Source organism: Cygnus olor, chromosome 2 (assembly GCF_009769625.2).
Source record: "Cygnus olor isolate bCygOlo1 chromosome 2, bCygOlo1.pri.v2, whole genome shotgun sequence".
Classification (NCBI taxonomy): domain Eukaryota; kingdom Metazoa; phylum Chordata; class Aves; order Anseriformes; family Anatidae; genus Cygnus; species Cygnus olor.
The window spans coordinates 114786541-114814480 of NC_049170.1; the positions used below are offsets into that span (position 1 = coordinate 114786541).

General features: G+C 37.3%; 1 protein-coding gene across 3 annotated transcripts; it reads right to left on the bottom strand.

The window, feature by feature from the left end:
• Positions 1-40: 40 nt before the first annotated feature.
• B4GALT6 (beta-1,4-galactosyltransferase 6) lies at positions 41-27940 on the bottom strand. 3 transcript variants are annotated; one of them, XM_040550287.1, is made up of 9 exons: positions 27431-27940; positions 16429-16545; positions 15952-16065; positions 10060-10184; positions 9470-9586; positions 7976-8163; positions 6620-6742; positions 5581-5682; positions 41-167 (listed from the first exon to the last, which is right to left on the bottom strand). In XM_040550287.1, the coding sequence occupies exons 1-9, from the start codon at positions 27543-27545 to the stop codon at positions 161-163; spliced, it is 1008 nt and encodes a 335-aa protein (XP_040406221.1). In that variant the 5' UTR covers positions 27546-27940; the 3' UTR covers positions 41-160. The 3 variants fall into 3 exon arrangements, with proteins under 3 accessions (XP_040406221.1, XP_040406219.1, XP_040406220.1); XM_040550285.1 differs by lacking the exon at positions 41-167 and adding an exon at positions 1728-4306 and having other exon boundaries at positions 27431-27939; XM_040550286.1 differs by lacking the exons at positions 41-167; positions 27431-27940 and adding exons at positions 1728-4306; positions 21976-22189.

Below are 27940 nucleotides of genomic sequence, written 5' to 3' on the forward strand. Positions count from 1 at the left end.
CAGGGACAGTCCATATCCAGTGCTGCAGAAAAGTGTATCTATAAAACATACTTGAAGATATATGTGTTCTCATAAAACTCAAAGTTCTGCAAATAACTTTGTCCTCAGTTTAAGTATTCCTCCCAAAAGACTTGCATACATCTAACCTTCAGACACTTTTCTAATAACTGTAAGATAAAAAAGAAAAGGTATGAATGAAAATTGCTAGTTCCTGAGAAAACCATCTCTACACTTAATGCCAAGAGAAATATTGATGAATCCTATTTCATATTCTTGAAATCCATATATAAGGAAAATTATTTCTAAACAAGAGAAAAGCCATTATGAAATTGAACAAAATAGCAATGCTTTCTTGGAAAAGTATGTAAAAATGCTGAGTCATTTAGCCCAGGAAAACAAAAACAAAAGCTGAAAGCATATAAATACCATTAAATTACCACGGAATTACATTAAATACCATGGAATATAAATTTCCCTTTATGGGAAAACAATTGGTTAGGGCTAGGGCTCGATCCCACCACGGCTTAGCCTGATTTATTTGATGGCCAAACTCTCTTTCATTTTGTTGTCCTTTTGAGGAATTATGCACTAGAAAAATGAGCCCTTTGTCTGCAAAAAAACCACAAAAGATACCTCTCCACGGAACCTCAGAATAAACAAGCCAACACAATCTTTAGAACATTATATTTCATAAAAGACAATGATAAAAAAGTACAAACATTTTCATGAACAACAACAAAAAAAATTATGATAGTACACAGGAAATTCCCAGCATTTGTTTCAGTGCATTTTTCATTAAGCCTAGCTTACATACCTCTACAAATAAAATAATCTTAAGTACACTTCCTCTTGCTGATAAGCAATGGGTGCTTTTAATATTTTTAAGTAACTGGCTCATTAGTAACTCATTACAACATAGTCATTAGTAAACATAATAGAAAAATAGACTGGCAAGATCCAAGAAAAAGGACATTTTGCACTTTCTTTTCAATATATTCTCTAGTTTGAAATGGATTTTATATTTTATATTCTCCTATTTAAATTTAAAATACAGAAATGGGCTTAAGAGTATCGTAGTATATTGACCAGATTCCAGTGTTAATATTTCTGTAATATTTTTATTTTTTAATTTGCAAAACTTTCAGAATCTTGTAAAAATACTTTCTCTTTCTTCTCCCTCCAACTCCTCTAAGAGAATACGTCCTTAATTTGCCTGGTCAGCAAAACCATTAGAAAAAGCCAATGTGACCAGCTTCTCTCTATGTTTTACAAGAATTATGAAAATATCAAAAGGAATGTGCACAACTCTTAGTTCTGCACCACTTTTATTTTGTTTGAAGGCACTGTCTATGTTAAAATTCACTAAAGAATAATACTGAGTTCAAGCAGGTAGCATACAAACACTGTTTTGATATAATTTAAGATAGTGACTTTTAAAGTTTCCCAACAAAGTGATCAAAGTTATTTAGAGAGGAGTTTTAGTATTAATATTTCATAATATAACATCCATCACTTTGGGGCATCGAAATGTAAACTTTTTAAGAACTCAGCTATATTTCATAATCCATTCACATCCTGGTTTAAAATCAAATTTTTCCTAAGACCAGACATGATTAATCACTTGCAGCTGTAAAGTTATATTAGTTTAGCCACAGCATATGTGTAATATAGTATGTATATATATATATATGCATCTATACATATATATGCATTAGATTTTTTTTTAAAAAATTGCACATTAATTTCACAGAATGCCTAACAAATGGGCACCAAAGCATGCTTCAGAAAATGGTAGACCTACAGTACCGAAGGATGTTTAATAATCGTAAGTGTTAAACCGTAAGTGAACTTGTACTGAAAACCAGATATCACTTCAAAATTATATGAAGGATTTAAAAATTTATTCAACAGTTCTTGAAGAATTGTGTTATTGTTATGAAATAAGACCGGTTTTATTTTGAAGATGTAGTTGTACATACATTATATTATCTACCCTTATCCATATTCTTCAGAATATTCTATATACCCAGTTATAGAAAAATACACCAGGAGGTGGTCAAACCACTTAAGCATGCTTTTTAAGGATGTTCTGTTCACTTTATACTTTTTTTTTTTATTATTTTCATTGCATCATTGCTAAAGGATACTATATTAACTGGCAGATTTTAGGGTAATTCTCATAAGGTTTAAAATATCCCTTTACAATTGTTCTCAACTACTTCCATTATATCTTATATTTCTACAAAATATTTGGGATGTCTACAACTAAGATTGTAACTTTACTTAAAAATGACTAAGGGTAAAATTTGCTGCTGGGATGTCAAAGAGATAAAAGGTGTTTATGGCAAACAAACTCAAATATACACAGCACCACACTATCTGTGGCAGCAACACATAGAAATGAGTTAGTATTCTTTGTCAACACTATTACAGAACACTCTATGGATAAACAATCCTTATTATATACTGCTTTCCATTCTTCATGGGAGCAGAAGTCAGTCTTTGGTTCCTAAAGAGTTGAATAACTGTGACAAACAAAACAGTTTAGGAGATCTTGGTCAGTATTCTTTGCATTGACATAGAAAATAAATGATTCAGTCCTTTTCCTTAGTATTAACAAGGGATGTAAAAAAAAAAAAACAGGAAAAGATAATACTTAGAAGTGAGATAGTATTAGGTAGCTTAACATTACAAGCAAACAGAAAATAAGAAGATATGTTTTTTGTTCTAAGCTAAGGAGAGAGGCTAGTTACTCATATATTTAACACCACAAAAATAGAGAAACAGACAGGACCAGTCCTTACTGGGACTGTGCAACCTCAATCTCATTCAAAGTCATAGACTTGAGGATACTTAGTGCATCATAAAAGCATTCAGCACTCTACCAGAATAGGCCCTTAAATAGCTATATTGATATATTATGGGTGGAATTTTAAAAAGCACTTGGGACTGGCCTATTTTCAGTTCCACTTATGCCTTTGTAAGTGGAACAATTTGGCCCACACTGTGCTTCTGAAAATCCCACACTGCAAGCATTAGAACTATGTTTTATTATTTTCTTAAAAATCTAACTTTAATATTCTTCCAATGAAGACACATTTTTGGCTCTTCTGATTTTGGAGGAATAAAAGTGCTGTTTACTAGGATTTAAAAAAGAAAAAAAAAAAAGAACAATACCAAAATACTGTATGCACCCAGACACATTGTTTTAGGCATTAAAATCCCTGACATTGACACTAGTGGCACACGTGGAAACAGTTAGAGTTCGTGTAGATCATAATACGCAACAATCGCAAGATTTTTCATAATACACATGCAATACGTATATAAATATGATTTAGATGGCAGGCAGGGTATCATATAGTTTTGCTGGCAATAAATAAAATTAAAAGCTTTCTTTCAAGCAAGTTCATATATGAAATTGATTCTTCTATATAGATACGCAGGAGGCCTAGAGCTCAAAACTAGTATAACAGTTTACAGTCATAGCTGGCCAACAATTAATATTTCCTTCATTTCACATAAGGTATAACCTTTTTTTAAGCATACTTACATTTTACACTTGTTCTTTCATGCTAATAAAAACATTCCTATAGAATTCAAATGAGAACACCCTCAAATACATACTGAAGCATACTGAGCAATTTAAAAGCAATGTACACACATTAATTTACATCACATATTTACAAAACACATTTTAAAAAGGAACAAAAGCATTCATTTAAATATGGGGGGGGGGGGGGGGGGGAAGGGAGTAATTCAGTATAAAATAAAATGTTGGAAGAAGGATCTGTCTCTACTTCCAGTGAATCTAGAAGTCTGTTTTCTGAAATTTATTTAGTTGTGTGGTTATTATAGAGAATATGAAGGAAGAAGGCTTGAACAGTTGTCTCATGCTGTAAACATCTGAGTAGTAGCTGCTGGCTTTTCTTTCAGAACAAAATGCATGGTGCATACAATAATTTTATTTCTCATCCCAAATATGCATCATATCATTCAATGGTCAAAATCCCTAATTCTAAGCTGCTGTTTGTTGTGAGAGTTTTTTTATTGTTCTTGTTTTTGTTTCGTTTTGTTTTACAGTGTCTATACTGTCTATTAGTATCTTCCAGTGTTAAAAGTTTGCTCCAGTAGGGTTGCTTTGTCATTCCATTTCCATCAATAGTCTCTAACAGGAGCGAGTTCTGGTATGAGATTAACAGTTATATTTTTATACAATCTACTGACAAGTATTTTAGGAGTATATATTAAATTGTTCAACCCATCAATATACTGACGTTCTCTGGAATACCTCAGAAGTTTATATCTGTAGAGGGAGTTGGAAGAAGAAAACATGAGAAAGATTTGCAAGAAACCATTCCATTGATGTTAGGCATGACACTGTATCAGTTAGTTCATTTTGAAATGGTACATTCTTTAAACCCTGAAAATACCTCTCAGTCATTTGAAATTACTAAATTACTTACCTTAACTTTAAAAGCCAGCCACTTTCACCATTTTTTTTGATACAATTACATTGCATGTTCATGTACCTAAGTTCATCTTAAGACTAGATAACAAGTTGGGCAATTTATATATATTCTTCTTGTGGACCCAAATTAAAATAATTTTTAAAGAATATTCAATTTCTTCCTTTTTTTTTTTTTTTTCCTATAAAACTCACTATAGAGATAAGAGAAGATTCAGGTGCTTTTGCAGTGTATCACCACACATGCAAAATGTCTGAACTTCTCTTCATTTCATCCTTGAGACAACCGCATTTGCAAACATCCAAATTGGAGGTGACTAAAAAGCAGTTTTCCCTCACGGAATACTAATATATATATATATATATTAGTTTCATATCACATATTTACTCTAGTCTACCGTACACATCAATTTTCTGCTTTATTCTTAACTGTTAAATAATGACGTTCCCAGAAAAAGAGATACACATTTATAGAACAATTGAACAGTATTTCTAGTTACTTGAAACTACACAACTTACACAAACCCTCTATTTTGTTCTCCACATTACATTACAACAGTAGCCCATCTGCTGCATTCTGGTTGCTATCCTACTCTAGGGCAGTCAAAGTGTTTTGCATTTTTGTAGCAAAAGAAAGGCATAAAATAAAAAATTCAACTCAATACAATTAGGAAACAAGCAGACCTGTTATCTCAGAAAACAATGAAATATGATGGAAGAACCAATCCTTGAGAAGTTCTAAAGTTTGTTTTCACACAGGAGTCATTTTCCCCAGTTGTACTGCTTCCTTTTGCAGAATATTTAATTTAACAGACTAGTGGAGCCCTCCCAGTGCTAATGCCCAAGCTATTAAAGAATGGTAACTTTCTTCACCAGAGACCAAAGAGAATGACGATAATATCTTTTGACATACAAACTCTATCACTTTCATGGTTTAAAAAATAATAATAATAATAATAATAAAAAAGTATGTTTAAGAAAATACAGAGTTTAGCCCTAAAGAGGGAGTAACACAAGCACTAACTGCTCGTTTTATGTGCAGAAGATATATATATATGAAAAATCTTTACGTCTTTAGCTGCAGTGTTTGATTAGCTTTCAATTTTTCTTACCGTCCTAAAAACTGGACTTCACCTCTGTGATGATGAGGAATGGATTTGTACTTCCCTAAATCTCCCTCTGGTCTTGTTACGTTGTATCCAGCATAATGAACCCTACAGTACAATAAACAAACATTTTTATAAAGAACATCATAAAACTATAGAATCACTTAGGTTGGAAAAGACCTCCAAGATCATCAAGCCCAACTGTTAAAAGATGTTTTTATAAGTTACAACAAAAATGAAAATTACACAGTAGATCTCTTAAAGCTAAGTCTTTGCATTTACTGACATTATCTCCATTAAAAACAAAAACAAAACTTCTAGCCTAATAACTAATAAAGCTGAAAAAACCAATAAAATGGGAAATATAAATCATTATATATTCAGTATTTCCTGCTTTATTGCACAACAGGATGAAAAAAAAAAATGAAAATACCAAGGAAAACATAAAAACATACAAACTCCTACTTTAAAACCTCTCTCTTTATTTTTGAACTCATGCAGACACCCGTTCTAAGAACTCTACTGGAATGTTTTACAATTGTTTACTGTGTGCAGTTAGTAATACAACAAACATTGCTGTCCGTTATCCAATTTGTGACTATCAATATAGCTACAAATTAAACTATCACTCAGACACTCCTCCTGTGATATTAAAGATTAAATAAATACATGCTTGCCCTACAATCTGTAAAATGTTATTCTGTAATGCTAACAGCAACAGAAATATAAATTAAAATCAAAAAGCAACATACAGAGGACTAGAAGAATGAGACTAAATATGCTTAATACTGTTATCTCTTTTAATATCTGTTATGTTTTAAGAGACCTCTCTCTTAAAAGACTGTTAACTGTCCCCAGGCCAAAAGAGGTGAAGGAAGAATGAATGTCATACTTACTCTTTTACACAGTATTTTCTGATATTCCTAAAGTGAGTTCTTTAGAAATGACAGAATTTGTTCATTTAAAACAAAAAAACACCTAATTGCTCTCAAATGGTGGATATAAGAGGACAATAAGAAAGACATAATAAGCATCGAACACTCACCTGTTCCAAAGATCATCATCTTCTCCACCCCATCCCCAAAAGGCATTAGGAAATCCATTGATCTTCTTGAATTGCTCCACTGTCAGTCCACTTACCCCACCAAAGAACTCATTGTATGGAAGACTGAAAATTAAAGACAAATTTTGTATTATTATCTGGACTTAGGTAAGTAGCCCTCTATTTGAGCAATACCTTTCAATAAAACAAGAACTCTAAATTAAGGACAGATGTGGAACGTATCCATTAAGGGAAACTGGTTCACAGATAACAGGCATTAAGTAATACAAATGGAAGTTGAATAAAATATTTGCAGTAGTGTTTGATTTGCATGAAAGGTATTCTTAGACTGTAGCTCATGTTAGTATCATCACACGAAACATGTCTACCACATATTTCAGATGGCTGATTTAGACTCAAAGCTGAAAGAACTGTGAAGCAAAGCCTTCAAACTGTTGCACTTTGACACTATTCGACTGGAAAAATCCCTCTTTATCCACTTGTAAAAAAAAAAAAAAAAAATCAATCAGTAATGCATCAATTTATTTATATATTTTTTAAGACATCTAAAATCCTGAAAATTTTGACACCTAATTGGTTGCCAACCTGAAGTACAAACACACAGCTGTGCTTTCAATGCATTGCTTTTGATCTGTCCAACTGAGCAGGTTGTCAAGTTGGCTGACTTCCTGCCATAAATTTTAAGGATGGCAAATACAGTTTTCTGTGAAGTGATTAAGACAGTGTCATACGATAGCATTCACAGAGTACTAAAAAATCATTAATGTAAAATCACAGAAGGCAAAGAGGTAACAAAACTGTAGGATGCTTTGCATTTATCAAATTTCAGTAAAGATTGAAAGCAAGATATGAAATGGTCTAGCAGTAAGAAAATCTTCTGTTTAAGAAGCAATACAAAACAGATTTATGTTGTACGTTTATGAGAAAATTAAGACATTTTTCCTGTGGTGTTTTGTTGCAGATTATCTATTTGTCTTTGTTAACAGCCACCACAAAGGCTTATGTAACCAAAAAAGCTTTCTAATATGACAAGGTAAGTTTTTTTCCCTTGGCTCACATAGTGTTTTTGTTTGTTTGTTTTTTAATATCAACCTCACCATGAGTACAATACTGAAAATTATAAATAATATCTTTACTATGACAACATATCAAATGTAACCAGTAAAGTTAAATCCTTTTTTTAATAATCACAAATGATTATTTTTCATTTATACAAATAGCATGGTAAGAGGCTGTTTTATTGGTTTCATCTGCTGGATATACTGTCAGAAAATTATACACTATTCAAAAATGTTTCCGGGTCCTTAAGAAACAATGTGGATAAAGTTAATTACTTACATGTACATGTATTTGTCCAGCTTTGCTGCAAAATGACGTGGCATTTCTCCACACCCATAATAATTACGGTCATTTTCAGGTAAGTGATCCACATCATGAAATATAATGCAGTCCCAGACAACATCCTTCATAGCCTCCTTGAAGCCAACATTAAAGAGCATTGCACGATTAAAAGGTTGTGTACCTGTCTTCAAACAGAAAACAAAAAAGAAATTGTAAGAGTCAAGAAGAAAGAGACATAATTTCAATACTATGAGAAATACATCATCTTCCACTCTAAAAAAGTACTGACAAAGATGTCTGTTATTCCTCTAGTTAAGCAGAGCAATAGTTCTGGCTAACACCAACTACATCAATTCTTATTTTGTGATTTAAAAGTCTAGACAACCTTCTACCTTGCACAAAACTTAACAGCACTAGTAACTTACAGCACTAGATCAATACTGCATGATATTACCAGTTAAAGAAATACTGATACAAACTAAAAAGAAATATTAAGTTTTGTTTCTTAAAACATTTGACTCTTCAGTCAAGCTGTAATTGTTATGTTTTCTTAGCATTTACATATATACATTAATTGGCAACCTTATATTAGAACTTCCAATTTCTTAGAAACTTTTATGAAGTTAAATTCAAATTATTTTTATTTCTAGCACAATTTAAATCTCCACATTTCAATTTTGAACTAACAAGACAGTATAATTTACAAGACCTTTTGATATAGCAAATGCATTTTAAATGACTTTTTCATGACAATTTAGTGGATCTTTTTATTTGTTTTCTGTTATGTTTCACTTTGTCACCTGAAAATATCACATAAGATAAACCACGAAAACTAAGTCCAGCAATTTCTTTGGGAGGTTATCTATCTACTACAGCCAACACCAGTGCAAATTCCTCTATTAATCTGAACTATTTTGTTCCTTCACTGTGACTTGCAAACACTTCTAGTTGGCTGTTTTTGTGGTGTTTTTTTCTTTTTTTTTTCTTTCTTTTTTTTTTTTTCCCTACATAATCATTCCTCTCTGTTTATGAAGAGTCTCTTAGTCTCTAGCTGGTACTAGTTGGTAATTTTTTAGGACCAACACCACCACTATATTTCACATATATTGACTGGATAGCATAGACTTTAAAGTTATTGTTTTTGATTGGATTCCAGTGAGCACATACTGTAAAATGGCTTTCTCTAAACAACCATTCCCAATTCTTATCCTTAAAATGTGTATTTGTTGTTGTTGTTGTTTTACCTTGAAAACTTACAAAGACAACAGATTCAAAGAGGCCATGTTATCGCCCATAAAATACCAGACTGTACTTGAAAAAAGGCCATAGGCTAATCCTGGGAATGGAGCTGAACTTTCCTTTTTCACTCAAAGGATTAGAACGGCAGTGAAACAATTCTTAAATTCTGGATTTATCCAAATCTTAGTAAGCATATCAAATCCCCTTCAGTAAGGAATTCCAAAGAGTCACTTTTCAAATAAGTGTTGTTACCTGTTCAACAACATAGAAGGCAAATTCCAGCCGCTGCTTCTGCAACATAGGTATCAGATGCCGGAAAAAAATTGGAAGATGCTCGTGGCGATTCCGAAAAGGAATGAGGATTGCCACCTTCAAAAAATTATTTATAGTAAGCTATTATATTAACATTTTTAAATTGTAATGTTTTAATACAAATTAAGTCTTCAGTGGCTTACACAAGCTTTTCAATTTTTACTTTAAAATTGTCTCAGTGTTCTACAACATGTCATTTCCACTAAGAAAGCAGGTTGGAATTTTGCTCAAGCAATTAAAAAAAGAAGAAAAAGTTCTTAAGTAAAAGTTAAATATGATTTTCCTTTTATGATCATTTGCTTCTAATTACATTTTAAGCAATACAAACATTGGAAAAGTTTATATCTACAAGGCAATCCATTTCATGTTTTTCTACAAGCTCTAGTGTCTTCTTGAGCACAGCACAATAGATACACTGTAGTATACTACATGTTGTATAAAATTGTAGCAGTAAAAGGTTGAGTGCCTACAATGGTAAACTATTGTTGAATACAAACAGGGAAAAAAAAAAAAGCAAAGAAACATCTCACCTTCCATCGTGGCTTACAGTCTTTTGGTTTCCAGTGTCCTCCTGGTTTAATGTCTAAGTCTTTTGAAAATAGCTGCTGAATTTCATCAAAACTAATTTCACTCATATTGACGTCAATAAGGCCTCCTAAATAGAGGAAAAATTTATATTTACTAATTTCAATTAAGACAATAGATCTAACTTTAAAAGATATATCACAGGCAAATAGAATCAGGAAATTTGATTTACATTACAATATAGATAAAAGGAAAAAAAAAACAATTCATAGAGTCCTCTTAATGTTCAGCTTTTACACCTTCGCTACACTCTAAATCCAGCAATTTAAATTCTAGAAATTTATTTGATATACTGACTTCACCCATTAATTCACCATTGACTGTATCAGACCAATTTATAGCAAATGGACAGACTTGAGAACTACCACTGATAGAACCGATTAGCCCAACAGGGAAAGTATTTGCAAATGGATACTGATCAGAGAAGAATTAAGCAAGATATTAAATACAGACTACAATATGGTAGCAAAAAAAAAACGGTTAGTACTTATTACAAGAAAATACTAGATCATCCAATAAAGATTTTACAGTAACTATCTGACAGACACCATAAAACATTCTTTATTTTTTGTCTTTAAACTCAAGTCTTTGGTAAAGGTTGAAATTTTAAAGACAATGAAAGAAATTGCTACCATTTTCTCCCCTGTAACCACATGCAAGAGATCTTTTTGTGTCCAGAATGAAAGCGTTTTGTAATTGCTTGATGTTGTGACACTGAATTGACTAGCTACCTAGACCTTCTTGAAAGATTGAAATTTTTGGAGAATACCAGAAATAACTGTTTGTTTCAGTAGAAGTGGACTGGGCTTATGTGGCAAGGTTTTCATTGTGGCAGGGGATGCAGTGGGGACCTCTGTGAGCAGAGCCCAGCAGCTGCCCCATGGCAGATCAGAGCCAGCTCCAGCTGGCTCCAAAAGGGACCCGCTGCTGGCCAGAGCCAGGCCAGGGAGAGACACTGGTTGGGCTTCTAGGAGAGCACATTAGAGAAAGGGGAAAAAAACAAAACATACAACAGTGCAACTGCACAACAGAGGCTGGGAGAGAGGGGTGAGAAAAAGCAGAAACGGCCCTGCAGATGCCGAGGTCAGTGCAGAAGGAGGGCACGAGGTGCTCCAGGAACCGCGACATAAGTTCCCCTGCGGCCTGTGGAGAGGCCCCTGGTGGAGCAGGCTGTCCCCCTGCAGCCCATGGGTCCCACATGGAGCAGATCTCCATGCTGCAACCCGTGGAGGAGCCCCCGGTGGAGCAGGTGGATGTGGCCTGGAGGAGGCTGCGGCCCATGGAGAGCCCCCGCAGGAGCAGGCCCCGGGCCGGAGCTGCAGCCCGTGGAGAGGAGCCCACGCAGGAGCAGGGGGTCTGGGGGGAGCTGCCGCCCGTGGGGGGCCCGTGCTGGAGCAGTTTGCTCCTGGGGAATGGACCCCGTGGTACGGAGCCATGTGGGAGCAGTTCTTGAAGAGCTGCTGCCTGTGGGAAGCTCCCTCAGGATCAGTTTGAGAAGGACGGCATCCTGTGGGAGGGACCCCATGGGAGTGACCGTGAAGGAGCAGCAGAGACAAAGTGTTATGGACTGACCGCAGCCCCCATTTCCCATATTTTCTCTCTCTGTCCTTTTGAGGAGGGTGAGTGAGAGAGCAGCATGGTAGAACTTAACTAGCCATCAGTGTGAAACCGTCACAAAAAGCAGAAGATACTGCAAGAGCCATTTTAGTTTTTGATATGATAACACAGAACTGAAAAAAATAAAAAAAATAAAAACAGAAAGGATAGAAAGGAAAAAGGAATCAAGAACAGCACAATAAGGAAATCTTTTAAAAGCAGATCTAAAACAAATCTTTTTCTTTTTTTTTCTTTTCTTTTTTTTTTTTTATTTTTTTTAAGGAAAAAGGCAAGCTGGCAGTTCCTCAAAATAACTGTGTGGATTCATACAATCATCTGGGTTGGAAAATACCTGCAAGATCATCAAGTTCACCCATCAACCTGACCTACTGAGTACTATCACTAAACCACGTCCCTTAGGGCCACGTCCACACATCTCTTGAATACCTCCTGGGATGGGGACTCCACCACTTCCCTGGCCAGTCCATTTCAATGGTTGACCACCTCCTCTATGAAGAAATTCTTCCTGATATCGAACCCTAAACCTCCCCGGTGCAATTTGAGACCATTTCCTTGCATCATATCACCTGTCACCTGAGAAAAGAGACCCCTCTTTGCACCCTCCTTGCTGCAACTTCCTTTCAGGTAGTTGGAGAGAGCAATGGGGTCTCCCCTCAGCCTCCTCTTCTCCAGACTAAATAACCCAATTCCCTCAGTCACTCTTCAAAATTCTTGTTTTCTAGTCCCTTCACCTGCTTCATAGCTCTTCTCTGCACACACTGGAGCAACTCAACATACTTCTTGTAGTGAGGGGCCCAAAACTGAACACACTATCCGAGGCATATTCTCACCAGTGCCACGAACAAGAGGACAATCACTTCCTGGTGGCCAGGCTATTTCTGATGCAGGCCAGGATGCCATTGGCCTTCCTGGCTCGCTGGGCACACTGTCAGCTCATGTTCAGTCAGCAGCCCCCCCAAGGTCCTTTGCTGTTGGGCAACTCTCCAGCCACTCCTTCCCAAGCCTATACCACTCCTCTCCTTCCCTGCCTGTGTCTCCTGTAGAGCCTGTAACCATCTATCCCTGCACTCCAGGCATGCAGGTCATCTCACCATGTCTCACTAAGGCCAATGATATCACAGCCCTGAGATTTAACCAGAACTTCCAGTTCCCCTTGTTTATTTCCCATGCTGCCTGAATTCATGTAGAGGCGCTTAAGTTGGGACCCTAATGAAAGTGTTTTATTGGATGACATGGTTGGAATTCCTTTGTGCTGTTCTTCATGTGCTCTTCAGCTGACCTCTGATCCTCTGGGTATAAAAATACTGCAGAACAAGCTAAACCTACATTCTAAAGAAAAAAAAAACCTAGATAATCATTATGGTTGTAACTGACACTCTTCAATAACCTGGAAAAGAAATCATACAGGATGTAGAAACAAGAGCAAGTAACAGGGGACTGATACACAGAATATAAACATGTACAAATTAAATTTAAAAAAAAATACCAGATCAATTTCAATTACCAAGAGACAGAGAAGCATCAAGAACCATGCAATTGATTTAAAGAATCTAACAGAAAAAATAAAGATAAATAAATATTAATTGTTACACCACAAAAGGAATCAAAGAATACACAAAATACGCAATGTGAAGTACTAAGATGTGAAGTACTAAGATCTTAGTCTTAGACGTGACTAGATGCTTAGAAATATTTAAATGTAAAAAAAAAAAAAAAAAAGTAGGAGCCAGGGCCAGGACCAGTTAAACAATATTTAGATATGGCAGACACTCCTAATTTGATGGAAGATGACGAAATTCCCTCCAGATTGCTTAAAAAGTATAGTAAACTATAATAGATCCTGAAACATTGGTACTATCAAAGTACGCAGGAAAAGGGTGAATAGGTATCTGTAGTTTTTCACTGTCGTTGGTAGGGGAGGCAGAAGAAGGAAATATCTGCATTTAATGTTCACTACTTCCATTACTGTCAAGCTACAATAAAAAACAGATTTATTTATAAAACCTAAAAAGAAATAAAAAGAGAAAGCAAAGGACGCAGAAACCATTTTGAAGAACAGAAGCAGAAAACAAAAATAATTTCAACAAATTAGAGATACATATTGTAATCAACAGAGTGAAATTAAATATATACATGTATATATGGATTGTTACTTTAGGAGAAATGAAATATGCACACACAAAACAGGAAATACTTGGCCACACTACAGTATGCATAAAGAGATTTTGATGGTTTATAATGGGTTGCATATTAATATGAGACAACAAACTGTAATGCAGTTGCACAAAAATGGCAAATCTCATTCTGGAATACATTAACAGCTGTTGTATGAAAGACAGAGAAGGTAATTACTGGTTTGTTTTGTTTCCTTAGTCCTACCAGGGCTTTAGCTGGGTATGATATTTCAAAAGGAAATCAAATTAGAGAAAGTCTATGCTACAAAATCAAGAATGACAAGAGTTTTAAAACTACACACTCTAGAAAGGTTGAAAGAATTGGTTTATCTACCAATGAGAAGACAGACAAAAATTTTGTCTTTTCCAAAACACAGTATTTTGTTATACAAATGGCAACCAACTCTTTTCCAAGCATCAAGGAGAAGCACAAGGAGAAATCCAACTTTTTTTTTTTTTTTTTGAGGGGGGGTGGGGGTGGGCAGGTGGAAGGAGTCAGAGGGGAGTAAATGCTGGTTGAATATTAGGAAAAGCTCAACCATTCACTTGATGGAACGCTAGAAACTATAAGTTCTGGAGAACTTCCACTGAAGATTATTTTTTAAATACTAATAGATTTTTCTAATATTTATTATAACCGTTAAGGTACATTTAATCCCAGAGTACTGAAGTGATCATATTAAAGATCTGTATATTTCTTATAGCTCACTAAGAGCCACTTCTTCTACTTGCAGTGATTTTTGCAAACTAGTAAAGTTGAGATGACCTTAACATAAGAGTTTTATTTCATATAACTGAAACAACTCATCTGCATTCCATTTACATGTCAAGCCAGTATTCAAATTATGCTGGTTCTGAATTACGGAAGACATGAAAAATTCTTTCATACTGCTTTTATCTTGAAGTAGAGGTATCTTGTTGCAGTTATGAAGCAGCATAGCAGTGCTCAACCAGTGCATGGTAACCTTAAAGACTGAGTCATAAAGAAGCCACTAGCTGCTCATATTTTAAGAGCACTTGTAGTTGGGACAAAATATGATTTTACCATACTCATTCCAGGATACAAATTTTGCAAATTGAATTTAGTCATGTGAAAAAATATAGTTGACTTCTGTAAAATATAGTTGACTTCTGTAACAACCACAGACTACTGAGTTGGTCAAAATATATGTGATTCAAGAAGCTCTTTTCTTTGACCATCTCAGGACCATCTGCAACATTTCATTGTACTACATAATCTTGAAAGAAGTTCTATTTATAAGTACACAGTTCTATTTATAAATACACAGATACATATTAAAAAGGGATGCATGAAAACCAAAGGGTGGGATATATACCTGCTTGCTGAATGGTAACTTATCCAGTGAATTACTTTCTATTAAAAGTATGATTTTTCATTAAATTCAGCACAACACAGTAAGTACAAATGAAGAGATCACTATCAAAAAAGATGGAAAAGTGAGCAGTATTAAGAACACCTAAAAGCAAATTCTGGTAGAATTACATACAGCCAATGAGGTTGATAGGAAGGATGCCAAAGTAGAATGCAAGTCCCTATTCTGGCAATTCCAAATACACTTTTGCAAACACATTTGCATTAGTGATTTAAGATTTAAGATTAAGATTTAAGATTATGTGATTATGTTTAAGATTATGTGATAAAATGAGACTCATCAACACCTGACTTGCCTTATCCCTCCACTTCTGGACAGCAAACTAACACACAAGAGGAACAGTTTAGCAGAAGCCAGTACAATTTTGAATTAACTAATTTGGCAGAATTCATCTGCCAGATTCCTTGAAAGTGTCCCTAGAAATACTAATTTATACGCATTTTTCAACTGGTACAATCACCATCCTGTTTCTTTGGTTATTCAGTTGATATTGTCAGAACTTTTTATTTGATTCCCAAAGTTGAGTAACTAAAATACTTACTATTGAAATAATTTAGTTTTGTTACATACTTTTATTATTTTAAGTAATTACATTTTGTTTTAAGTACAATCCAATTTACCAGATAAATATTAAGGTCAATTTAAAACTTACTCATGTAAGGCAGCTTCTCTGGACAAGCCTGGTAAGGAGAGTAAGTGAAGTTTTCTGGAAGATACATTGTTGTTTGAGCGACACAGTCACTAGAATTGTTTCCTTCAGGATAATCTTAAAAAGAAGAATTGATTTTTGTAAAAACCTAAGTTATCCACTGATTTTGTAACATATCATCAGGCAGGTGACAGCGCTGACTTTGTAAGTAGCCAATTCCGGGCAGCATGATTAAATAACTTTTTACCACATTAACAGTAATTCAATTAAGGTGTATCGTTGTTACAGCTATGACATTTTTCTTACTAAAGTGAACTGAAACACAGTAACTCTTTGGTCTTCTCTCCAGTTACTGAAAAGTAGTGCTTGGGTCTAGGCTTTCATGATCAAGCTATGCCTCTAAGGTTTGTTTTGTGTAGGTTTCCACCCTGCACCCCAAAAAGCTCTTCTAAAATGAAATTAAAGAAGAAATATTCTTACCTGTTCCATTCAATGTAGTGTTTTTGTTAGTGTACAATCTGATCATGTGTCCTATTGTTTTTACATTTTCTCTCAACATGATACCACGAGCTTGCACCATAAAGAGATACGTGTTTGCTGATAAAACAAAAAGCAATTTTGAATTTGAATTAAAATAAGGTATTTCCAAATTATTCTAACATCCATTCATAACATGTTCAGTATTTACTACTCAGTCTGAATTCATGGCTAGTGAACATTAGTCCTCCAAGATTCACAAAGAGTGAAATGTAACAGCAACAAAATGAGAATACAATAAACTCAGTCACAGGTTTATATAAAAAATAAAATTATAAAAAGTCAATATAAACTTATATGACACCTTCATTTCTCTTTAGCTTACCAAAAGCAACTACCAGTGCAGGGCATCAACCGAATTTACCAATAAAAATGTTTTCATGTGGAGACGCTTATCCATCCATCTCTCATACATGCATAAACATACACATCAGAGAAATACTGGATAGAAAAAAAAAATATCCAGAAATTCTTTAGTCCCAGAGAACTGTCCCCCTTTTACTCACTAGTTAACATAAATTTCAATCAAAATGCACTGCTATTTATTCACCCCCCAACAGCTGTTTCAGTATACAACTGCTACAAATCACTGCCAATCTTAAAGTATTAATGCCTGATAATTATATGTGAAATATTTATTATAGGCATCAAGCGTGAGTAAATCAACATTCTGAGTAACTACGATACTCATAGCAACATTACGAAATATTCCTCTGTCTCAGCCCTTTATTCAAAGCTCCAAATCTGATCTCAATACAACTCCCAGTCCTAAACAGAGAGAAAGTTGGAAGACTTTCTAACACTACAGAATAGCAGGTTTACAGAGACATAACATTAACTCCCATTTATCAGGTGTAGTGTGTTGACCTTGGCTGGCAGGTAAGCCCCCACCAGCGGCTTGCTCACTACCCCTCAGTGGGATGGGGAAAAAAATGGAAGGACAAAAGCAAGGAAGGTGTGAAACAAAACCTCATGGGCTAAGACTAAGATAGTTTAATAAAGTGAAGGGATTTAAAAAAAAAAAAAAGTGATGCAAAAACAGTAACTCACCAATGTCCTGTCAGCAACCACTACTTTGGGGGGGGGGGGGGGGGGGGGGGGGGGGGGGGGGGGGGGGGGGGGGGGATGACACAATTTTGTTTGCTGAGCATGACATTGTATAGTATGGAATCTCTCTTTGGTCACTCTGGGTTCTCTGTCCCAGCTACATTCCCTCCCAACTTCTTACCCACCCCAAACTTAATTGGCTGGGGGTAGGACAGCATGGGAATCAGAAAAGGCCTAGATGCTGTACAAATGCTGTTCAGCAACAGCTAAAACACACTGGTGTTCAGCAACATTGTTTTGGTCACAAATCCAAAAGATAGCACCATATGAGCTGCTAGGAAACAAATTAACTCCACCCAAGCTGGACCCAGAACATCAGGATACATCTAACTTTGTTCTTTGCACAATTTTAACCTGAATTAGAGTACGACCTGACCCACATCAGGGTGTATTTCTGCTATTAAGACACAAACACTTCTTCTAGACAAAACATTTTTTGTTGCAAGTAGGAAACTGTTCACTTAAATATATTTTGGGCAACAGGAAAAAAAATATATATATATAAGCTAGATCTACACCTCTGAAAGATACAAGAATAGACAACTCAATACTCTTCAAGAGCAACCTTATGCATCTTTATACAATGAAACACAGATTATGATTTTACAAGAGAAAAAGTATTTTCATACACCTATGGCCACTGTCTGAACATAAGCAGCATGGCAACATAGCATTAACTGCGACACCCATTTACTAAGCTGTGACGAAATGAAGAGCCTTTTTATAGGTGTATATTAGACTCAGTATTGCGTGTCCCCGGAGTTCTAAGCTTAGACCTCTTTCAGACAGCCCATAAGTCATTTCACTAGCTTCTTCTTGTTCCTTTTTTCATTAGCAACACTACAAGTCTCTACCTTCAAGCTTCCTAAGAATGATATTACCTTTCCTAATAGGAATGCTTGGTGCTTTTCCTTCTACTTACATGTTCATTAGCCTTAGGAATTTTTTTTCTGGCTGCTACCAAACCTATTGACTGCATGCACTTCAGCTGTTATACAGATGGATGTCACTTATTATAGACACAGTGACAGAAATTATGGACACTGTAGTCAGCAAGCATATTCTCCAGCATTGCTCCTGTTTGAAAGGAAATATTTACTCCAGAAATCACTGGAAGGAATATTATCCTAACAGACTACTGCTGTAGTTTTAGGAACCTGACACAGTACTAAGGACAGAACTAAGACTAAGACGTTGAAACAAGTCCACAGAAAAGTCAAGAGGGCCATAATAACTGCCCTCGATTCCTATAGACATTTTATTCTAGACCAGATGAGAAGGCAGGCATAAACCTTGATAGAATAGATTTTCTGCAAAATCACCTACAGCTCCCCTTTTTGAAAGCTGCTTTTTGAAGGAAAATTTGCTGCTTCTGAGGAAAAGGAGATAAATGAGAACAAACACATCAGACCTTTGTGACAGACAAAGCTAGAAACGACATTTCTCTAAAAAATAGGCATCACAAAAAGACAGAATCCAAAAAATAACCAGGCAAAGCCTGCTGCCACCTTGGCCTAAGCTGCACTTGCTAATCGGAAGATCTAACCTTGCCATGTTTGAATCAAGCTATTCTTGGAGTCTGTGCCAATTCAATACCTCATCTTCCTGGCCGATCTGTTTGCCAAACCACCATAAACTTCTACCCAAATATATAAACACAATGCAATATCTTACTTTCTATGCACTTACTCTACACCTTTTGTAGCAGCTACCTGGGACTCTACCACAAATAATAAAGATAACACTACTTGAAAGATAATACTCCAGCAGTTGTGCTTTATACCAGAGAATTCCTTGCAACAAATCTGGGCAGGGCCCATAGTTTCCACTATCAAATTTATGATCACACTTAGCCTTCCACAACTGTAACCTCTCTCTCACATCCTCATGTGACAGGAGGTTCTTCTATTGAAAAATAAAGTTGTGTGTCAGTGTACCTTTCATAATTCAGTCTTCCTGAATGGCATAGCTGGTCTGCATTAGACAGCAACACCTTATCTTAGCATAATATCCCAGCTGTCTCTCTTTTATGCTAATCTGTTCATAGATGCACTGGAGCACAGAGCAGGGAAAAGAAAACTTACGCAGTATCCAGCCTCATAACTGATAAAGCACTGCACCTTGCCACTGCCTGACTGACTTTATATTCTATTGCTGTTCAACAGCTGCTCAAGTGATAGCAGATGCTTGAGTTGCCAATTAATTACTTTAGAAGCTAACAGCATCATGTGAAATCAAAGATATTAACTTAGTCATAAAAATAAATCTGATCTATTAGCACAGGTTTGTCAGCAAAGACCTGCGTAAAAGAGCATAGCTTACGTGTCAGATCACCCAGCTGTGACAGCAAAGCATTCCAGATAAACTGCAACAGCAAGAAATGTCAGAGAAAAATAAGTCTTTCCTGCAAGAATGTTAAGGGAATAAGACTGAGAGCAGAATACCGAGGACTACAGTTTGAGAACTTCCACGGCAATCCTCTTCAATTGCCAGTAGTACTTGAATATGGGTTATCTCACTGAGCTTGGCACAGGCTTCCAGAAACACTGCCTTTGCTGTCATGAAGATTTCCTTCTGCTATTATCTTGTTGCATTTGTACCAATCACCACGCCTGTTACAATGAAATACAATGCACAAAACGGGAAGTAAAATTCTCACTTTTAATCAAACAAAACACTTCACAATGTAACCACTCACAACTAGTTTTCTTCGTATTCTCCTTATTTCACTGCACATGGTCCATAGTAAACAAGAAACAGCACTCCTAACTCAAGAAATGTATAGAATCCAGACTGTCACATAATGTACAAGGTAAGCAGAAGTGCAGTGCCCATACAGGATACCTTGGAACAAATACTGTACAAAATGCTCCACCTAAGCCAACTGCAGTCTGAGCATGAACTCATACCTAGTTCAGATAAAGATTTCACTGACAATTGATCCAGATCTACATCAGTGATCAGCGATGCACCTCCACAGGTCAGTCATCAAAAGTTCTGGACAAATGACTGACATTCTGAAGAAGAAACGGAGGAAGATAGAGCTGTGATTATTTCAACAAGACAGTCAGAAAAGCATTAATGAGACCACAAACTATGACTTTCGAGATACCAAAGAAGAAAAGATGAACAGATTTGGAGATTACACATTTCATTTTGAAATCATAAACTTGATCATAAATTGATCATTCATTTAAAATAATAAAAAAGCCTTATTTCAAGTACAATTCCACAGTAATTAGAAAAAAAAAAAAAAAGTTAACACTCAATACTTAAAATACAAGAAGATCATGTTCTTCTCATGATACAAGATGATCAGAGCAACCCCAGCAACATTATACCCTGATCTTCAGAAAAAAAAAAATACTGATAAGCTCAGATGGGGATACTTTATAGAGAATACAGGAACACTGCAAAAATTAAAATGTTAAAAACACTGCTTTAGGGAAACAGATCTTGCCAAATGACCATTTCCTGCAAAGTTACACATCTGCTAGTCAACACCTGTTTTCATAGGGCTTCCAAAAAGCACATTCAACACACTGCAAAAAAAAAATGAGATGGATTCAAACTGGTTAACAGAAAGATCTCAACGAGTAACGGTAAATGGGAAATCATTTCATGGCAACGTTTCTAGAACAAGTCTCATGTGGATCTCTTCTCATCTCAAGGTTCAGATTAAATTCTAAATACTAATCTAAATATATAGTAAGGAGAATTGAACTTAAGATGGCTTCTAAAACATCACAGTCAAGAATTTAGGTTCTAGGATTATTTTTTATAACTACAAAGTACAAATTTTAAAGCAGATTTAATAAATAACTTTGCAGTAAAGGAGGATAACCAAAGTAAGCTAAGACTGATGGAAACTAGTTCCTGTTCACAAACTGAAATCTACAGAGAGCATAGGTAAATTCTATAGAAGTGTTCAACTTAGACTAAATAATTCATAAGATTTTATTTATTGTTACATATTTGTTGCTAATCAGAAGTTTTTAAAGCACATGAAACAATCAGAAAAATGCAAAAATGTGTATGTCTTGAAACCAATTTTTGACTTGATTTATTGCTGAATCTTTAAAATGAATTTTGCATTATTTGTAGTTTAACAATACATCCAAACTTATTTCATGGGTATGGGGAGACTGCTTTTGAGTCTGCGTATGTATACCTCCTTGTAGGGAACACGTATTAGAAAGGTGCAGATCACCCCAATCTGTTGGAAATATGAACAACTACAGATGTTTCTGGAGGTTAATAGGGATCATTCAGATGGTGCAGATGAACAAATCTGTATCAACTACAACAGAGGGACTTCAAAATTGTTTTTAGTGGCAGTGTTTTTTTAATACTCTAGACAATGTCTGTATACTCACTGCCCACTGCCATGAAGAATATGCCTAATGGATGAGTCCTCTGGCTGCGAGGGATTGAATAGCTGTCAGTTTAACCGCTTATTAGAGCCAGTAAGAGGAAATCTCATTGGTCAAGTTGCCACTTATGGGTGAAGAACAAACAATAATTAAGCTTTCTCTAGCAATATTTTAAGTGTGACACCTGATACAATCTTCAACACAACTTCTAACACTTCTAACATATTTGCTATAGAGTTGGACTCGATGATCCTTGTGGTTCCCTTCCAACTCAGGATACTTTGTTCTGTTGTTGTTCTACTCTTCAATCTGATACTATTAGTTGATTATACAGCACGTCAAAAATAATTCAATAGCTAATTCTGAAATAATTTCTTCCAAATGAAGCTTTTGATAACAGATGAACCTACATAAAGCCAAAAATAGCTTCCAAACAATCAGGTTTGTAGCACAGACATTTTCCTGCAGAAACTATGAAGAAAAGGAATAGACAAGTTTCACTCACTCAAGAAACTTGTAAGAGACCCATGAGAAGGATTTCCTAGAAAGCAGTAAAAGGAGCCAGCAGCAAAGAAAAGGAAATCTGAACATCTACCACATCCTACAACACCCATCATCCGTTTATCAGATGACACTTTCACACAGCATAAACAGACAAGACAAACAAAGGATTTATTCTGTTTTAAACACACTAGCTGTATTATTCCTGTTTCAGTGCAGCCCTTGAGCTGTATTAAACTTATTGCCTTGAAGACACATCCTCTATTAAAAAAAAAAAGAGTCAGAATCATCTGTGCATGATTGTAGCAAACACACAGTCAACAGCGTGCTGCCCTGTATTAGAAACAACGGCATAGCCCCGAGTTCAAGAGCAGCAATTCTCCTCTATTCGGCTACTTGTGAAGCCATATTTAGGCATTCCAGCTACTTTGGAGATTCCAGTAAAAGAAAGACATTAACATACCAGAGCAAGCCCAGAGGAAAGCGTGTGATATACAAGTAGAAACTGAAAGAAATGGGTTTGTTCAGTTGTAAGTAGAAATGGCTATGGGGAGGGTGAATTTTTTGGTGTCTTCAGCTCTGTAGTGGAAACGCATACAGAAGATGAAACTAAACACTTCTTGAAGCTACACAGAGAAAAGAGACAAAGCAATGAACACAAGATACAAGATGGGAAATTCCAGTTACGTGTTACAATTTTCTCTGAGTTGTCAAACACTGGAACAAGTTGCTCAGAGGTAGTGCAGAATCTCCATTCCTAGAGATATGCAAAACTCAACTGGACGTGGTCCTGAGCAACCTGATATAATAGGATCTGCTTTCAGCAGGAGGCTGGATCAGATCACTTCCAGAGGTCCCTACCGATCTAAATTGTTCCATGATCAAACAGAAAGCCTTTGGAAACATCAAAAAAAAAAATCACGGATGCCAGGAAAAAGAACATTAGCACAGAGGCTGTGCCCATATCTATGGGCTGTGCACCTGGAAGCACTGGCTACCAATTATCTTGCAGAAAGCATTTTCAGCTCTTTCCTCCATTTCTGCTTAAGTTCAAAAGGAGTGATATCACATTTTCTACTAGAAAAATGATTTCCTAATACAGAATAGAAGAAAAAATTGACATCAAATGTATCAATTTGTGAGCTGAAACTGATGGAGATGTTTCAAAGTTCCACCTAGCCAGCACAGCTGCCCCTTGGTTAAGATTGCCAGAGAAGGAGTAAGGTTTCAGTAAGAGAAGCAGAAGACCAAGAAAGAGAAAACAGTAGCTGTTTTTTCATCCTCAGTCTCATTCTACTGTTCAGGATTTCTGGTTACCGATGCCAAAACCAGACTGCATCTTCCCTGATCCCTGCACTGCTTCCTAACTAGTCCTCACACGCACTACCGTGTGCACTTGGCCAAGCAAGACTGCAGTTCACTACAACATTGAGAGCTGTAAGGTGCTGGTAAAAGTCCTCTGCTGGAGTCAGATGGAAAAAAACCAACCCAGTAACGAGAGATTATTTTCTGAAACCAATTATATTGTCCAGTGTGATTTCAGTTATGATGTTGATAGAAATGTTGAAAAGCATAGTAAGAAAAAAAAAAAATCTCTGGGAATTCTCAGATTGCCTTGGCAGTGAAATAAGATCAGTAAATGCTCTCTCTTAATGCTCTCACCATGGCCTTCCAACATTGTCCAATTCTCCTCATCTTTGGGGACATTCCATGATGTAAATGTGAAGCTAAATGTGTTTTGAATAGCTGTCAGCACCACACATTGACTATTCAAGATGCTTTTATCAGTACCGGTATCTGCAGCACTGAATAAGAATTGATTGCTGCCAAAGATTCCTGCTCTCAGCTAGGTTCCTCAGACTACTTGCAATATGTAGAGATAATTGGAACTTCCAAGGAAGTTTCAGAATCACATGCCATCTTCATTAATTAATTCAAAATCAGTGACTTCAGCTCTTCAGCTTGTATCTTCTATTTCAAGTACTGGAGAAGGAGTACCAGATGAAACACTGTCAGAAAAATGGTCCTTCTGGAGAAGCAATGCTTCCTTTCATCAGATACATGAGACTAACACACAGAAGTCTCATTTACACATTAAAATGAATTTTTTAATTTTTAATCATTTTTTTTCTACCATTTCATTTTGCTATCTAATGCTTTTTTTTTTTTTTAACATTCATTCGGAAAAAGTAGTTTTCTTCTCTAATCAGCACTCACAGATCAATCTGCTTTAGTGTTCAAGCTCCTCTGACTACCAAAACAAGAGAGGCGGTGCTGAGATAAGGTTGCAGCCATCTCTACCCCACCCCATCTTCTGTTCTTGGGGAAGAGGGGAAGGAAGGTGCAGGAACAACATAGCACATGAATTCTTCTCAACCATGTAAGCCCTGTATTATATTATGTGGAATATTATATGTCTTAGTCTCAAAACCAACAACAGCATCTGAAAATCTGAACTTTGAATGCTTTTCCTCGCCCCATAGTCTGAAATATACAGGATAACAAACGTTTCTATTTCCCAAAGAACTAATGTTCTGCGAACCATCTAAAAAAAAAAATATATATATATATATAATTACTGTGCAAATATTTACAACTTAAAATAATTAAAAACATTAAAATAAGCAGTTGAGATTTTTCCCTCTAAAGAAATTAGCAGTATTTCAAATTCATAAAACCTGCAGTTTCATTATAAAATGCAGCAATACTATCTTCTAATGAGCATGAAGGACAGAGACAATGTGCTAGCCTCTTTGAAAACTCTCCTAGTGCTAAGGACTTCCTTCTGCAGACATCTTCTCCCTTTGAAAAGCCATGAACTGCATGCTAGGAGGGAATTCCACTCCATCAGCCCAGTAAGAATTCAAATTTTCACTCAGTTTTGTCATTTCAGGAAGCCATTCTGCTCCATAACCCACTTATACTTCTCCCACTTTCCAGCACACTGCTGACCCACACAATTCCCCTCCAAGAATATTGCCAGGATGGCTGTTGGTTTTAAGACAGTATTTGATGTTGTTTCCCTCTATTGTACAATTTCAAGGAGCAAATTCCGGGGAAATCATCACATCTGCAAACTGACACGCTTAGATTACCAGCGTAAGAATTTCCTATTGCCCTTTCCTTTGCCATTTTATACATCCACTACCCCAGTAAGAACAGCTCAGGACAGCAGCATTCTGAACTGTATTTGAGAAGTATCAGAGACAAAATGTTGTAGGGTTTTTATTTGTTTAAGCTGGATGAGTTCACAACACAACTGCATACACAAGGCAGCACACCATTGAACAGTAGCTGGAAAGAGTTGTAATCTCACAAACGCATCTAACTACTGAAGATTTTTGTATTGTAAAACTACAGCTTGTAAGGGCTGACCACTGTATATACATCTCAGAGAGCAAGAGAGACCATTTTAAGTGAGTATGGTGTATTTTGTTTTTAAAAGTTGATCAGGCCCAAGTATCCAACCCCAAGAATTCCGTTGGTGCATTCTGTTGATTTCATTTCACTGCTGGTACAAAGAAAACTAAATAAACATCTAATACAATAGCAAGATGAAGTCAGTTAAGAGTCTTGTTATTAGAGGCTCTGATTCTGAACAAGGTACTGTACACATGCTGCTAAGACAATATCCAGTGAAGAAGAAACATTAAAATAATAGGTGCAGCTGGCGTTTTACTGCAGAATCATGTGTTAATAGTTTTATTACAAAAATGTGGAAATGGCACTTTGCTTTCTAAATCATAAGCCAAGTGCTTGTATTTACAGTCTATTATGATATTATGCAAGTGTCTCAGAGAACTAATATGTCTAAATGGACCCTGGCAGCATCATTCCATCACAGGAATGAATTAGGTAAGTATGGGTAAAGTAGCTGCACCCTGAAGTGGTTTACAACCTACACAGATTATGAACGTGAGGAAGCTAAACAGCAGTCAGCAGGAAACAACTACTGCAGGGGTTCAGCCACCTAATTAGTGTGGACATTTCGTTGCAATGACTGCAGAGAGGAGTTTTAAGCACTGAGGAAATACAGTGAGATGGCTATACAGATACTTTGGGAGTCAGACGTGCATGAGAAAGTGTCAACATTCCCTGCGAAAAAGGGGAAACACAGCCTAGCCAACAGACACACAACACAGTGAAACATGGAGCACCACACAGAATACTTGAGATAATCTCAGGGCTAACACTAACTTGTTCTGAAAGGCTCATTCAGTGAGAAAAAGCACGATGCCCTCCCAGAAACAACATAAGAGTGACCTAAGAAAACAGCACATTGACTAGTGCTTTGTGATGTGTGTTTTTTTTTTAAATCTGACCCAGACTTCCAGTTATTTTATGTAGCATTTCTTACACAGCTTGTCTCCCCACTGCAGCAGTGCTTTCAGAAGCAGAAGCTAAGCAACTGTAAAGCCTGTGAAGAGAGATCCCACTGACAGACGAAAATGACAAGTATTCTAATTGATTCCCAATTCCCATTCACGTGTGCTTTATTATGAACGCAGTCACTCATGACTTAAAAGACGCATTCACGCGGCTCCAGCAGGCAATTCTGCAGCTCTTCCCTGGCTTCTGCCATTAATTCCTAACACGGTGAAACGGCGAGCAGCTTTTTTACGCCTCACTTTTCCGGCCTGGGGGAGGGCAAGAGCAGCACCAACCTACCTCTCGCCGGCAGCTGAATCTTCTAGAGCGTTGGAAACCGACAGAACAAAGATGCAAGGTTAACACCGGCCGGCAGCGCCGCGCTGGCTGCTCGCAGCCTTCCCCCGCCCCGGAGCCCCCCTCAGCAGCCGCAGGGGGCCGCGCTTCGCCCCGACAGCCGCGGGGTGGGCACGGGAGGGACGGGGGAGGCGGCTAGGGATGCCCGGGGGTGCCCAGGGGCTGCTGAGGGGCCGCGGACCACCCCCCCCCCGGCCCTCGCCTCGTCCCCTCAGAGGGGACCAGCCCCGCGGACTCACCTATGCCGGGGGCCACATAGATGAAGTAGAGGCAGGAGGAGGAGAAGGAGAAGAAGAAGATGAAGGCGAGCATGGAGCGATTGGAGACCCGCAGCGCCTTGCGGAGCACGGGCATCCTCCCTCCGTGGGGCAGAGCCGGCCGCCCCCTTCGCGATGCCGTCGGCGCCTCGCAGGGGCTCGGGCTCGGACGGGGGCGGGGGGGGCTCCGCGCTCCCCCTCCCTGCCGCCGCCTCCCCGCCAGCGGGGGCCGGTGCCCAGCGCCTGGCCCGGAGGAGGAGGAAGAGGAGGAGGAGGAGGAGGAAGGGCAGCGGCCCTTTGCGGCTGGCCCGGCCGCCCCCGCCTTGGCGCTGCGCCTCCGCTGCCGAGCAGGTGGCGGCCGGAGCCGCCCACCCCCCCCCCCCCGCCCGGCCCTAGCGCTGCCAAGGGGCTCCTCGGGGGCCGCTCACCCCGCCGGGCGCCGCGGCCGCCCGCTGTCCCCTCACGGGCAGCGGCGGCAGCATCCCCGCTGCG

What these genes read in the sequence shown, in the direction of transcription:
- B4GALT6 (XM_040550285.1), bottom strand. Translation starts at nt 27,545, where the DNA reads ATGCCCGTGCTCCGCAAGGCGCTGCGGGTCTCCAATCGCTCCATGCTC. An exon ending in CTATGTGGCCCCCGGCATAG is followed by an intron (nt 16,546 to 27,430) that starts GTGAGTCCGCGG and finishes TTGTTTTATCAG; the next exon opens with CAAACACGTATCTCTTTATG. An exon ending in CACTACATTGAATGGAACAG is followed by an intron (nt 16,066 to 16,428) that starts GTAAGAATATTT and finishes CTTCTTTTTAAG; the next exon opens with ATTATCCTGAAGGAAACAAT.